We start from the raw sequence: 15,691 nt of genomic DNA on the forward strand, positions 1-15,691 counted from the left end.
AGAATAAAACAAGTCAGACAGAAGAAGCTAGACCAGGGGTGGGGAAACTATGGCCCATGGGCCACATGTGGCCACCAAGGGTTTTCATGTGGCCTAGGAACAAGTCATCATTCACACTGACTCTGTTTATGTTACTCTGTTTATCAAATAAATGTGCTTCTTTTGAAGTTTAAGTTTTCAAATATTAACAACATATTAACCACTGAAAATTAATTAGATGTTATTTAGGAAAACCTTTTGTTTTTGCTATTTCAAATATTAATTATTTTACTTAATGAACTATGCGGGCCGTAACAAGGTGTAAATTTGTGTATGTGGCACTTGTACTGGAAAGTTTGCCCACCTCTGGGCTAGACTGTACCCATGGATAGGTGGTGTGTAGGATATATTAAGAGCCATGTGATGGACTGACACTATACTGGCCAGAACTTGAACGAATCCAATAACAATACAGATCATTTCTTCTTTAAAAAACATTTTTGCTGCTGAAATTATCTTGATATTCTTACGCAATGCCAACGGAGCATTTTAGGAACAAAAATATTTTCTTACATGTCTGAGCTAAGATGCTCATGAGAATCCTGTATAAGCAGCGTAATATTTTGTTTTATAACTTTTAACCTTTAACCTGATGTCATCATTGAGGGATAAAATATTCAAGTAACTGGTCTTAGACAATGTCAAGATATACCCACATAAGTTTAGTTACTGGTAAATCTTTAATACATATTTATTTTAGGGAAAATGCAATGCTATTTAGGTGGTATTATTCAAGGCAGTCATTGGATATATCCATAATCTGGATTTGATTAAAATCCATTAGTACTTCTTTGTGTCATGATCCTTACATGCCAGTACAGCTTACAACCCAAGTCAAGAGTGATGACCATTATTGTCTTTAAAAGCCTTTACTGTTGTTGTTGTTGTAGGGTTTAACGCTATTTTTCAGCACACGATAGGCTATACATGGTGGCCAGTATTAATAGTGGAGGAAGAACCCGGGAAAACCCCGGAAAGAACCAATGACCCACGAGAAGCTACTGACAAGCTTTCTCACATACCCACATTGGCCGAATCCAAGACTCGAACCCACGAAGACTGAGGTGAGATGACAGTGATCCGTAACGGAAAGCGCTTCAGACCACTCGGGGCCCTGACCTGCTGGCTGAGTAACTGACTTTTCATTTTAACTGCCTGGCAGGCAAGTTAAACAAATTCAGATTTTTCAAGTCCAGATGGTCATTCTTTGGAGTCCAATAAGCCTTCTGAATGATCAAGAATATAATTAAATATGGAGATGACTTAATATGACTACATCTTGTCTTTGTGCTTGGTCAAGATCATGGGTACCTCGGCTACTGGCTGACTTTAGAGTGAAAAAATTATGATCAATGTTTCTCTTAGAGCAGCCTGATGTAGACATATAAATGCAGTAATAATTAAAATATCTCCAGCATGCACAATCAGCGATCATAATTTTTGCATCCAGTGATGAAAGCAAAATAATTCGAAAATTTGGGGCTATTTTTAAACCACCAGTTTGTTAGATCATCATTATCACTTTCCTTGAAGCAACCACTGTGTATGTAATTTTAGCAAAGTTAAGAGCAACAAAATACATCATTATGAACTTATTAATGAAAAAATATCATATAATCAAAGGCCAGAAAAACCAATTTTTAAAATGGTGCTGTTGTTTTTGTTGTTGTATGGTTTAACGCCATTTTTTCAGCACAAGATAGGCTATACATGGCAGCCAGTATTAATGGTGGAGGAAGAACCCAGGAAATCCCCGGAAAGAACCACTGACCCTCGAGAAGCTACTGGCAAGCTTTCTCACATACCCACATTGGCCGAATCCGAGACTCGAACCTACGCAGACAGAGGTGAGATGGCAGTGATCCGTAACAGAGAGCGCTTTAGACCACTCAGCCACTCGGGGCCCCTAAAATGTTGCAAACTTTAAGACCCAGAAATATTAGTCATACATATAACTCATGGCCACCAAATCCTGCACTATTCATTGTTTTGTGCAACTAAAACAAAGAGACCTGGAAGAAAATAATAGCCCACAGATAATACAACATGCTAAAACTAAAAACCTTTTTAAAACACACAGATACAGCTTGTAATAACGGTTCATATTTTGAAACTACAAACTACAAGTCTTAATTTACATATACTGAATACCGAGACCACAATATTATCTGCGGAATCCATTGGCTCATTTGGTGACCTTGTATTGTGGCACTTCATTAGTTCTCTAAACATCACAACTGCAGCACATGAAACTAACTTACATCATTAAAACATGCACAGATATAGCCATTTGACTACAAGCACTTAACACATTTTGTGTCCGCATATGAATTCAGAAATAATCATGCATGTTATATGATTCATGTATTATAAGGATGTCATAAAATATTTCGGATTTTGAATACAGTTGTTTTGTATGTACAGGTAATAAAATTCATGTATAAATCTTCATGCATTTCTCTTGACACAAATTATAACGAGTCAATAATGTCTTCAATGATTTGTATCATTTATGCTGAAGATGATCTTTTTCTGTTTGAAAATGTATGTAAATGAATCGCTAATTAACAAAGTAACATATGATAAGGACTGAAGTGTAATTCATGTGTAAGTAAGCCGTGAATTCTCTTCAACTGATTATCATGTAACATGTGCCGACTGGCAAAGCTCTGATGGTATTTTATAGCCACAGCTGGTTGTGATGGTTTATCTAAAGCTAGAAAGACAAATTCAAGTTAATAAGAGTTGTGAGTGAATATTGGGTATGAAATGACCAAAGCTAGTTCTGTTGGATTTCAATAGATGATACCTAATGCAAACAGTGGGAATATTTTTTATCACAAAAGATAAAACCTGACATGTATTTAGGTTGGGAACTATATTTTATTTTGAAGGAAAGAAAATATTTCCACACACCTGTATTGCACAGTGGAAAGGGCAGTCTGCAATAAAGAGGCTGATGACCCAGAGAGGATAAAGAAAAGAAAGAGAATGCTGACCTATTACCAGAAGTGTTTGGGAAAAGACTAGAAGCACCAGGTGATGATGTCATGCTGGGAATCTGAGTTTGATCAGTCTCGATCAGATGAGGAAGTTTGTTCTATCAATACAGTATAACAGAATGACTAACTGAATTTCATATAATTTTATAACTCTATTTCAGAGAGAAAGTGATTAATTCACATATCATGTATGATTTCATTTTTTATGTAACTGATTAAATGTTATATTTTATATATGGGGGCTCGTGATATTCTATTTGATATCTCTGCTGAGATCTCTGTTATTCCATCTCTTAATTTCATGTTTCATTTTATTGTTTACTTGATCCAGGCAATAACACAATCGTTGATCATCTCCTAGAAAACGATAACCAAAAACAATAAGAGTGGAGATCACACATCACCACCACCTCCTGACAATCGAACACATCATAGATTTTTAAAATAAAACTCTTATTCACAGTTTAATCAAATTTAGATCAGAAATATGGATTCCAGAATGGCAGCAAGCAACTGTTGATAGACACTGACTAGACAACTTACTATCGACACTGAGTCATACCACACCATACAATTTGCAAATCTCTTACACATAGTTACATATAAATATTTTGTGAACATTTAGCTTTATGAATAAATTGACTTTTTCTGTGTTCCTGGTACAGTACTTCTAAAGCTTTTCTGTGCTTTTTTTTATCAAACACCCCCCATAACAATTCTGCACAAAATGCCATATTCTCAAGTCATAAACAAGTTGAAATTAAATTTTACTCTTAAAATGGAATGTTTTCTGCTTAATCTGAGTGCACAGGATTAAAAAATGAACCAATCTTTATATCTTTTGAAATAAATTTACAGAAAGCATTCAAATACATGCACTGTCCACCATGTTTTATATTGGTCTTTGATCACTGTTTGCAAATTCTTGACCTAACGTTATTTCATGCTGAAATTTGCTTATATGTTACTGATGGTTACATAGAAATGTTTTGTGAACATTTTGCCTTAGAAATAAATTGACTTTGTCTATGTTCCATGTACTTCAAAAGCCTTTTCTGCGACTTTTAAATAAGGTGCACCCAAACATTTTTATATGAAATACCATTATCTTCATTTGCATCCTTGTACATATATACATGTACACTGATCTGAAATCGGCATTTAGTAAACTGTCATTTTAAAATAATAAGAATAAGAAACTTTTTGGAAAATTTCATATCTTTAAAATATAATCAATGACCACAAAAGTAATTCTGTCCATGATTTTGAGCAATATTACTTAGTTATACAGCAGAGACAATTTTTAAAACGTGGAAATGGAAAAAGAAGTAACTGGCATAGAGTTGGTTCAAGAAATATTTATGATTAGGTTTTCTACAAAGAGAAATGCTACAGAAAAATTATCATCGATCTGGTTTTCTTTTCTTTCAAATTCTGCAAATATTTTAAATTCGACCTCTTATTCACCTATACAAAATATGAAAATTGTAATCTGAATACCAGTGTTTGTTGAATAAATGGCCTGACAATGATAATATAGTCATTATCAACATAAGTATGTGGAGTCTCAAGTCCAAAAATAAATTACGTAACAAAAGTTGTACAAAAATGTTGTAATAAATTTAGTATAATGACTAACATTACATTTGTATAATTTGATTCTTTGGTATAAATGTCTACTTTTTCATAAACTGTAGTTTTTGTGTTTGTTTTTTTAAAACCCAGTTTATGATGTACTGTTGTCAACTTGTCGTTTGCATTTTTAAGCAGCCATGTGCCTGGCAGAATTCTGCTACTTGCTTGTCATTGGTGACTTTTAAAAAAGAAAATGCTTTATTTTTATGCAAATATTTGCCCACATTGTACTATTTATTATTCTGTAAAAAGACCTAAATAGTATTTAAAAAGCACGCGCAGATGAGAGTATATGTTTGTTTTATGAATTTGTCCTTATCTTCAAAAATTACATGTATATTGTTGATTTCTACCGAATACATTGTGAAAAAGCCCATATGTCATATATATGCCAAATATAGACAGTTAACCTATCAACTATGAATACATTTGGATGTAAATAATGTCAACTTGTGACAAATGAAAGAGGAGAAAAAGGTACTCTTGGTTACAATTACTACATTATTTAGAACAGAAATAGAACACCTGTTACCTAGTCGACAGCATATGCATAGGACTGCCTGTGAACTGTTAAGCAATGAAGTGTATGTCACGTTTAACAGCAGTTTTAACCATTTTACAATTTTGGTACACATCTATTATACGTGGAAAAATTTAAGAGTAAAGTCCGATTGTTATAGCTGTGTAATTATTTTTCATGGAAGAATTTTTTATGTGTTTTAAAATCTTGAGAGAACTCATTCACCGTCATGTCAGTGAGGCCGCGTGACCAACCGTAGCTGCCATTTCCGATCCTCGATATTTACAAGGTTTTCGTGTGCGTCTACATCACTAAGTCATCTCAATTTGATAATTTTAAAAACTAATTGCTGCCTACATCATTATCAGAGCCTTTACCTAAGTTATTGAATCTTTCATGGTTGTGATTCTAATCGTGAAAACTTAGTACGTACTGAATGAAATCCACAACCACCATTTTGGAGAGTGGAGATTACGACCTAGTTACTTTAAATAGCAGATATCGACCAGTGCATAAATAGCGACCACGTGATCTGACGTAATTGTCATTCACAGAAATGAATGTAGCATTTAATAGTGGGGTTTTCCCTGAAGGTGGCGCTACAAAAACCAGCTCAAAATGGCTGATGTTTACAGCAGGCATTAAAAGGCGCTTCCATGCAAATGGAGTAGAGGCGTCCAAAGACGCCTGCATGAGGTAAAGGGTTAAAGCTGCAAAAATGTGCAGAAAATTTTGACTGCTCACATCGGTGTACATTTTATACACTTACCGTTATTTCTCACAGTTTTGGATCTACAGTTGGCTAAAGGGTTCTTCTGGTGACGTACATTATATTTCCAGAGCAAATCCTATGTTTGGTGTCTTGTAAATCTGTGTGAAATTGCACAACCATCTGTCCTGTGGCCATTTTGAACTTTAAGCTACACATGGCTGCAAGATTTGGTCGTTACCAATTACTGGTATGTGTCTAAAGTGTATGCAGGTTTGTTCCAGAAAGATCTGCATGCAGCAAAATTGTACGTTTTAATGAACAGATGATATCAGACCCACATATCATCCATCAATATCAACAGATTTAGGGGGTTGATTTATCTGACTTTATGATAATTAGGCAGTCGTGTTCTGACAATATAGAACTGAGATTAATATTCATGCAAATTATAAGCATGTTCATACTTATTATGAAAATAACTGATGCAGTTTTCAGAGACACCCAGCTTCTAGCAATTGTGTGGTACTACTAGAGGAAAGTGGTATATTTTTTGCAATCTGCACATGCAGGAAGAATGGACTTGTACTTGTCTAAATGAATAATATATTTTCAAAATTAACTGTAATGTTGAGGTAGAATGGTTACAAAAAGTACCTTCTTATGCAGGAATATATTTCAAGTTTTCTATGTTGATATGTCTCCTCCTTATGTGCTTGAAACATCAATTCCAGAAATAACATGGCACTGATATGAACCATACGACCAAAATACAAAAATAAAAACTATACAAATTTGGTCAATATCCATTACCCAAAATATCTGAGAAAACCCTTTTTCTGGCACTGGTCCATCAAGCAGGGCTGGAAAAATCCACTTGCCAACAGTAAGCGCAGGTTTGCAACAAAAAAAAGAGAGAGAGAGAGAGCAAAATCAAGCGATGAATTTGTAATATGTACACAAGTTTGTTATTTTTAAAACTTGTATGATTTTTGGGGGGAGGGGTGCTGCATCACCACACATACAAGATTCTACTAATATTGGCTTTTTGCTAAAATCAATTCAATTTTCATGAAAACTGGTCTTAATTTATATACTACATACTAGACTAATTAAAATGATTTATCAATATACCATCGCACAGAACTAATTTTATAATTTGTGAATATTTTACGAATGTGAGAAAAATATGCCTCAGCCTCAAAATCAAGAATGGATCAAAAAGTATATTTATTGTCATGGCTCTACTTTTCAACCATTGGAAGTTGTTTTTCCTATCCAATCACAAGTTTCTACACAAGAAAATGTAGAAGTGTGTCTGTTATTTACGCATAAATAATGCCCTGAAAAATAGCACCTATATTTGCTAGTGAAAGTAGTTGCCCCCTACTGGTTATTGCTACAAAATTATTGTATCAATGTGACTTTCTCATCAGAAATTTCCTCTCTGCGGATGTTGCATGCATAATTTTGTGTAAAAATCCACATGCGTAAATTATATATCATGTTGAAGGCATTGATGAATTATTTTGAAAAAAGCTTCCCTTTTCTATCAGTGTCAATATTAACTGAATACCGGTAAATAAGAATGAACAAAAAAAAGATATTATGAAGTAAAGATATTAATCAAAATAACCCTGTCTGTTAGTGAAAGTGTGTCCTGCATCTGATCAATGGAGCAGACTTAAATGGCCTAATATGTTAAATAAAAACAACTGACGGGTAGTCTGTATGAAAGTATTTTTGTTATCTAGTCATGGATGAGAAAGCATATAAATTGATGCAAAGTATACATGTCTGTTTTTATTCTGCATACTGGAAATACAGCCAGAAAATCACAAAGGGCACTCACTACAACTCACAGATTTCTAAAGATGGAAAGAACTTCAAGTTCATATATAAATCAGTAATGTAAAATATTGTAGCTTGTGTAACACGAATCATATTGATATACAGCACAGGTGTATTGTTTCACCCCAAACAGTTTAAAATCAGATCTCATCTGTCCTACGTGAAGATCTGGTGATGATCGCTTAAGGGTGATGTTCTGGTGACCTTTGAATTAGCCGCTGGAAATGCAGTTTCAAAAATCTGAAAATCAAATTGTTTGGTACACATTCATGCTCTTCATCCACACTGCTCAGTCTCCAAATGCAAAGATATAAAACTTCATCTGATTGGTTGATAAAATTAACAATTATAATAATAACATAGGTTACCAGAACATGACCCTTAAGCTGTCGCTGTCAGATCTTCATGTATAACAGTGGAGATCTGATTTTAATCAGATTGTGTTTCACCCCAACATTTCAGTTGACTGGAATGCAATGGAAGCCGTAGATGCCAAAATTGGATAAAAGGATGATGAGCATCTTGAATGAAACATGACTAGCTAAAAACTTTCTTCAACAATAGTATATTTTTATTCATTCCATTATGCTTCAACTTAACCTGATTTTGGCATTCCTGGCTTCAATCACATTGCAGCCAATTGAAACAGACATCAGCAGTAAGATGTTCATTTGCTTGTGTAAGAATTTGATGGGTGCAAAGTATTAATAATTTACTAGTGTCTATCAAGAACTTAAAAAAAAAAAAATACTGCATTTAATCATGGACATTTCAGGCAAATTGTATAAAGGTTCATTTGGGACAAGCGCAACAGGCAAATCATGTATGATATGGGAGAAGCCTGATCTAATTTAGAGTGGTTCTGGGCATTAGGCTATCTGAGTTACAGTAGCTTCAGTGAATATTGCCCACCTAAAACTGCCACAATTTCTCTATAAATTTGACAAATGTTCATACCTTGATCATTATAGAGGGATAAATACACAAAATGTTCCCCATACAGCTCATCCCAATTGAAATATATGTCATACTCAGAGATCTTGGAAACGCTTAATTACAAGTGTTTGGATGCCAATTTTTTATCTGGGACGCAGAAAATCTATGAGGCAGGAGTCCTCCGTACGCATGTAATAGGTGTGCGGCAAAATTCAAAGACTTGCCAGTCCTGCTTCAGCCACCTGCTTTGTGGGAAAATGTGTTGATCAATTAGCTGTGCCGATATTTACAATGACAGAATTCAATGACTGAAAGACCCCTTGATGTACATACATGTTGCCATTATAAGAGTACATAAAAAAGAACATGATACAATAGCTGGGCGGCAAATTCAAAGGCTTTGACTGGCATCCGGATGCGAAAATGTACTGATATTTACAGTGATTGAATTCAGTCAGAAAGGCCCAGAGATGTACATGTGGTCATTTATAAAAGTACATCAAATAAACAACTTTAGCTTTCGTCATTGTGTTCATTTCCGAATGTATCGGAATAAGTAGTGCACAAGAATCAAGACATGTTGAGACTTAAGACAAAATGCCATTTGTAAATTTGGATAAGTATTTTGAGGTTAAACGGCAAACATATGAAGATTGTAACAAGATTCAGAAGAGTGCTAAAGCTGCAAGAATTGATAGTTCGGATAGGACAGTAGCCAAGTGTCTGATGCCTAGCTTAGTGTTTGGAATAAGTCATTACTTGGGTTGACAAACTTTAGTATCACTGATGGACGAACAAGAGCTATTTAAGAGGTACATTGACTGACCATACTTTTTTAAATGCCCCTCGCCTTAGCCCGGTTAGTTCTAGTGTTGTAGCAAAACGTATTCATCAATACATCAGTAGCTAGGCCTAGTTTTGATATCAATTACGTTGACAAACAAACTCTTGCCCATTCACAAGCATATGTTTTGACAGCTGATTGACCATTAACCCTTTTCCGAGTAAGGTAGCAGCTATCAATTTCCTGCATGATATCCTTTGATGATAAAACAAACAAACATGTGTTTTAAGATCAGAATTGGTGATCTGGATATATATTAACTGCCTCTAGTACACTATTTTGTCATAAAATTAGTTTGAAACTGTAAGTGAACCAGTAGGCCTAACGGGAAATAATGGCGGACTTCGCTAAGTCTGGGATGTACCAGTTTATTAGATTGTGTTTTCATAAATCATCGGGCAAATAGTTTCAGAAAAATATACAAATCATTGAAAGCAAAGACAAGGTATTATTTTATTAAAGATTTAACTTTAAACTGCAAATTATGTAGGTCAGGAACATATAGGACAATGTTATGTTGTGGAATTCGCAAGATGCGCTTTAAGGTCAAAGCTGTTTTCCGACTTGACACATATTTACGAAAATACGGGGGAAAAACAGCAAATCAGATAGTATTTAACCATTGCTTAAAATTACAAGAAGGACGTAGACAAATAAATAAACCATAAATTTGCAATCCTGTCAATGGACTGTTGTAATGAAGATATATTAAAGTGAGTGATTACATTACGTAAACCTCTCCATCTAAAACTAGATGCACCCACGTCTGTGTTGATTCTGTAGGAAAGAAGGGACTGCAACTTTTGATGGTAGGACTCCTATTAGTGTTTGGAATAAGTCATTACTTGGGCTGGACTCCTAGTTTTAAAATCCTAGCAAGATCTCTGATACTGAAGGTTAAGCATGAGGGTATTGTTACGACTCCATGGTCATACACTAGGTAACAGAAAGAAGCTAAACCAACAAGATTTGTAGAACTTAAATAATTTAATTATCAAAGTTATAAATGAAAATGTGAAAGAATTTAATAGTATTACGAAGTGAATCCAAAATAATCCTGAAAAAGTTCTATCAAAGTCCAGAAGAAAGAAAAGTTCCACATTTATTTCAAAACCAGAAATGTTCTGGTCCACTCTGAATCATGACGTCAAGATGCTGTTGTCCAAAACTCCTGTAAATAATTCACAATAGTTTCAGAATAATATTATAGTCCGAATAATGAGTGCTTTCTACTTCCAATGAACAGTCCAAACAAATTTTTTCCCTCTTAATAATATCTAAGTACATACACGTCTGCAGACTTACAACAGGAATACAAAATATGAGAATGACTACAAAAATAAGAATGAATCTGACCGCTCAGTTCTCTTCTTATATACACTGTCTATTAAGACTATATCTCACAACATGTGACAGATCTTACTATTCAATTTATCTTGAAATTGCCTATTCATGTGATCTAGCCCAACTAATGAAAAGCTACTTAATTCTTCCAGAACCCTCCAATGACCATAAGCCAATAAGAAATTAACCCAAAGTCATCAAGTCTTATTATTAAGATTATTGCTGGTAACTGTCAACACAACCGTAAGTATCTATTTATAGATCCTATGTAATTTTACACTATTAGACAAAATCATGTACCAGGAGTTACGAAAAAGGATAAGATATACAAAACAGTATAAGATCCCACCAATTTATTCTTTCACAGATCTCCATTTTTTTAGTGCATCCATTTACAAAAACATACTGTGATTAAGTGTAGTTTAGATGTTCTGACCATGAATTTATAATTGCAAATACAGGTCACAGTAGTGATAAATATGTATCAAACCTATCGGGTGATGAACTACACAAAACAATCAGTAAATAGTACAAAATCTTGATGTCATAAAATATATTATGTTTGTACAAAAATGTATGCATTTCCTGATACAGTAAATAAAGTTTAAAAGCTAGTGCTTCTCTCTCTTACAGTCAACTATAGAGAGGTAACACTGATATATATTTAAGTAGATTATAAGACAAATTAAGTAAAACAAAATTAGAGTTTAGAAACAAAATGTTGAGCACATTCCCACAAAAAGTGTCATGATTAAATGCCAATATAATGTCCACCTGTTCAGTAAGAGAGGAATTACTATGAAAGCATGTACATCTGAAATCATGCAGAGGTCCTCAGAACAAAATAAATTTTCAAATTATTCTTCACAATGATTAGATGTAACAATCATGCTCTGTCTCTCTCTCTCTCTCTCTCTCTCTCTCTCTCATACATACATACACACAATGAAAAGCTCGAAATTTCAACCAAAATTGTTGGCCCGAACATGTGCATTAGCTAAAACAAGATGTTCCGCATGCACATTTGGTTATATGCTTCCCGATTATTATGTTTTACAGGGCAGTATAGTAAACTTAAGTGATTGCATTAGTGTTAGGCCATGTTATAAATATTCCATTTTCATATATTCGTAACTCAGAGAAATCATCCCCATATTGCTACAATAAGGAAAAACAGAAGAATTATGCGCGGACAAAAATGAAAGCACATAATAACTTATTATATAACTAATATTAAATGTCACAGATATGAATTATACATTACAACCAATATACACTATGGTATATACGATATAACTTAAGTGCGTTCCGATATTTTTATTGTGCTCCGGCGTTTCGGTGCGTTCCGGCGTTTCTGAGTTTCTATGCACCCCAACTTTTCGATAGGGAATGGACTATGACCCTACACCCCAACATAAAAGTCCATATATACAAAACGGGGTGGCAATGGTCAGAGTAAACTCAAACTAATCAAAATGAAATAAAATAGAAAGAAAAGAAATAAATACAACACCGTTGACTTACCAGCATCTTCTTCGTCTATTTTAAGGGCCTTTGAAATGTACTCAAATGCCTTCCGATGATGGTGCTTCTGGGTGGCAAGCACAGGATCCCCGGGCCCGGGCCTGTGGTCTGACTTCCCGGGGCTACTCATGCCTGATTCAGCATCCTTGTTGCCCCTTGCTGGGGCTCGGCTTCGAGAATAAGCTGCGAGACTGTGGCCTCGACAAATCAGAATCCCTAACACGACCCAAAGCTGAAATGCGATGGTCCTGAGAACAGCAAATAAATACAGCAATGGCGCGGCAAATATTCTAAAATTGCGTCTGTGAAAAGAGACTTGGTCTCTAGGTGTTGGTTTACCCTTTCCTTCGTTTCTTCTACGACCCCAAAGTCGTCCCGTTCCCCTCCGATTCATTGTTTTTCATCACCGCCATGTTCAAATTATGTACAATATATTTTGCGGGAATTGTGGGAATGTAAAATATTTGATCTGAACGATTATTGGTAACGTTAATATCAAAAGTAATCCGAACAGAAGGGAAAATACCAAGACGTCATAAGGGATTCCCTGGAGATGAACCGCGATTGGCAACAATAAAGCGTGACACTACAATACACACAGCGACTATAAATCTCTGTAGAGCGATGTTAACCTAGCAGTAGGGTGAGCGTGACAGCTGGTTAAGGGAATGTACAGTTATGGCGGGAAAGGAAAACAAAGCAGATTTATATACACTATCGATATTAACGGATTATGTTCCAAATTCACTTAAACTGGTAAAATCACTGCAAGATATGTGTCGCTCAGCAATTTTATCGAGGCTTACACTCCAGCGCATGCAGCAAGTTGCTGATTTACCATTGCCTACAATTATTAAGCAGTTTTTGTGTCATTTTCGTATTCCTGATGATTTTAACCTGGATGGCACGTTTATTGATTATAATTTCAATTTCCCCAATCACGTTCATCACAAAACTCACCAGATTCACCCTGGGAGATGCCTGCTGGACAATCGAGAAGTGCTAATCAAATCGGAACACCTCAACGAGCCATGTGCATTATGCAATACAATCGGCAATCATACCATGGTATTTGAAGAAGAGCGCGAAAAGTGGCGAATACTGCGACACCGTAACTTAATGAATTGCTATGTTGGAATGGTGGACTATTCTTCTGAAATCGAGTGTTTCGTTCTGGATTTTCCAAAAATTAATCTGCAGGATTTATCTTTCCGATTGTACCTATCTCAGATAAGGTCACCAGAGTTCTTGGCTTGGCAATTGCTTTTTAAGTTGTCAGATGTGCTACTGTATCTTCAGGAGAATGGCTTGACCCCTTGGGAACTATGTCAGCCTCAGCACGTGGTTATCAGCAGCGACGGTGAAATCAAACTGGAGAACATGCTGCTGTATTTGCCACTTAAATCGGGTCGCCATTTCTCAACGGAAATGATTTCTAGAAACGTTTGCCTTTTCCATTCACCGGAGCAGACGCAAGGTCTATCCCATGGTCCCGAGACGTTGGCCTGGGGTCTAGGGTGTATATTGTATGAAATCATTGCTCCCTTACCGTCCACAGTGGCTCAGAGTAAATTCTGCTACTCTTTCCCACCTTTGATTCTTCACAGGCAGATTAAGTCCGAATATTCAGACGACCTTCAGAAAGTTGTCAGAGAATGTCTTCGTGTAAACTTGGACAGCAGACCAACTTTGCTCGAGTTGAAATCCATGTCAGAAAATAAAGTGCAGTTATTAGGGAAGTCATACACAGGACCAGATTCTTTACTAAACCTTCTTCCAAAGTGCGAAAGTTTCGAATTCATGGAGACTTCATGAAGTCCGAATAATTGCACACAATTGGAATACAGCCTGGTGGCATTGGATGTTCTGATAATAGCTTTCACTCGCTTGGTAGCAAAGGCAAAAATGCATGTATGTATGTAATGTATATGCAAAAGTTAAGTTAAATGTAGTTAATGATGTTGGATGACGAAAGTATTCAAGAATATTGTCTTCCTATAAAGTTTTGTTTTCGCTTTTTTCTGTTTATTTTATGTAGTTTTAAAATGTTTTTGGAAGTGAATGTATATAAATATTTACATGATATTGAATTAATCAAAATAACCATGCCAATATATTGCCTTAAAACTTAATTATAACCTTTACAAGCACGTGTGTGTACAATATCTACATCTTTTTTATTTTAAAATGTTTAAACATTTTGTAAAACATGTTCGCGTTGTATTTTAATATATTACATTTTCAATTTACACGTCTTTGCAGGTAAACTATGGTTTGGTCATTACAGAATTTTTCATTATGTAAAATGTTGAAGCATTAGCCAGGTCATTGTTTTTATTCTGTCGAGTTTCTCCGCGTTGAACATAATCATTGTCTGAAATGAATAGGTGTCAAATCTCAAATACATATTGAATAGATTATATTAATTCCAGACGACTGCCTTCTTTTATGTTAGCAAAATCATAGGGCTCATGTACCGCTAGATAGGCATTACATTCCTTTAGTGCCTGTTGAGAGGCAGGTGCACCCTACTAGGCGTCTGGTTTGACGCAGAGGCCATGTAAATTAGATTTTAATTCGCGACACGAAGGTATTGAGGCCCGCAGGGTACATTCCCAGTGCTTTCACAAGCACTTTTTACTCCATAATAAAGTTTTGTGATTATATTTATATGTAATTAAGCAGTTTTCATTATAACATTTATGAAAATCTTTTTTTAGATAAAGCAGATATTGTTGTTTGCCGTCGTAAAATAAAGCGCACCACAAGAAAGGCCCCTAATGAACCCCATGGAAGGTCGTGGGAACGTTAACAGTTAGTCATTGTTCAGAGCGGCGCGGAAGGAAAACGCATAATTTTTGTTTCTCTCAAATTTCAAGGCAGTCCAAGCGTTAGAAAGTTAAACCACGACGATTGAGGGATAAACAGGCCCCCACTTTAGAGCGGGAATGTGCTGTTAATAAGATTTTTTTTCTTCGCATGCTTGATTACCTCGGGAAAATAAATTTCGTAGAAAAACGTTTACCGTCAGTTCACTGAAAACGTACTGCTCGCAACCGCAAACATTATCTCTAGAACGTCGAGATATATGGCTGCTCCAGTATTACTGCATCTGATTTAATGTCATGTGACATTGTTTTCCATTTTGGTTAGTGACTATTGCCCAAAATTTTTATTTCCGAGAAAGGGGGGTGGGATGCAGTATCTCAGTCGGTAGAGCGTCAGATTTGTTATTCAAGGGTCACGGTTTCTATACAGTGCAGGCCACATTTGTCTGCAGCATCGGT

At 35.5% G+C, this 15,691-nt stretch overlaps 1 protein-coding gene across 2 annotated transcripts in view; it reads right to left on the minus strand.

Annotated features, from left to right (window-relative positions):
- The window catches only part of LOC149804607 (spastin-like), a 106,349-nt gene extending 93,511 nt beyond the window's left edge, over positions 1-12,838 (minus strand). For both annotated transcript variants that reach the window (XM_089942375.1, XM_089942368.1), the window contains exon 1: positions 12,405-12,838. In XM_089942375.1, the coding sequence (XP_089798501.1) occupies positions 12,405-12,798 (394 nt within the window). In that variant the 5' untranslated portion in view covers positions 12,799-12,838. The remainder of the gene's footprint in view (positions 1-12,404) is intronic.
- Between the last annotated feature and the right edge of the window lie 2,853 nt (positions 12,839-15,691).

The sequence above is a fragment of the Sinohyriopsis cumingii genome, chromosome 2 (assembly GCF_028554795.1).
Source record: "Sinohyriopsis cumingii isolate HCF-2022 chromosome 2, ASM2855479v2, whole genome shotgun sequence".
NCBI lineage: Eukaryota > Metazoa > Mollusca > Bivalvia > Unionida > Unionidae > Sinohyriopsis > Sinohyriopsis cumingii.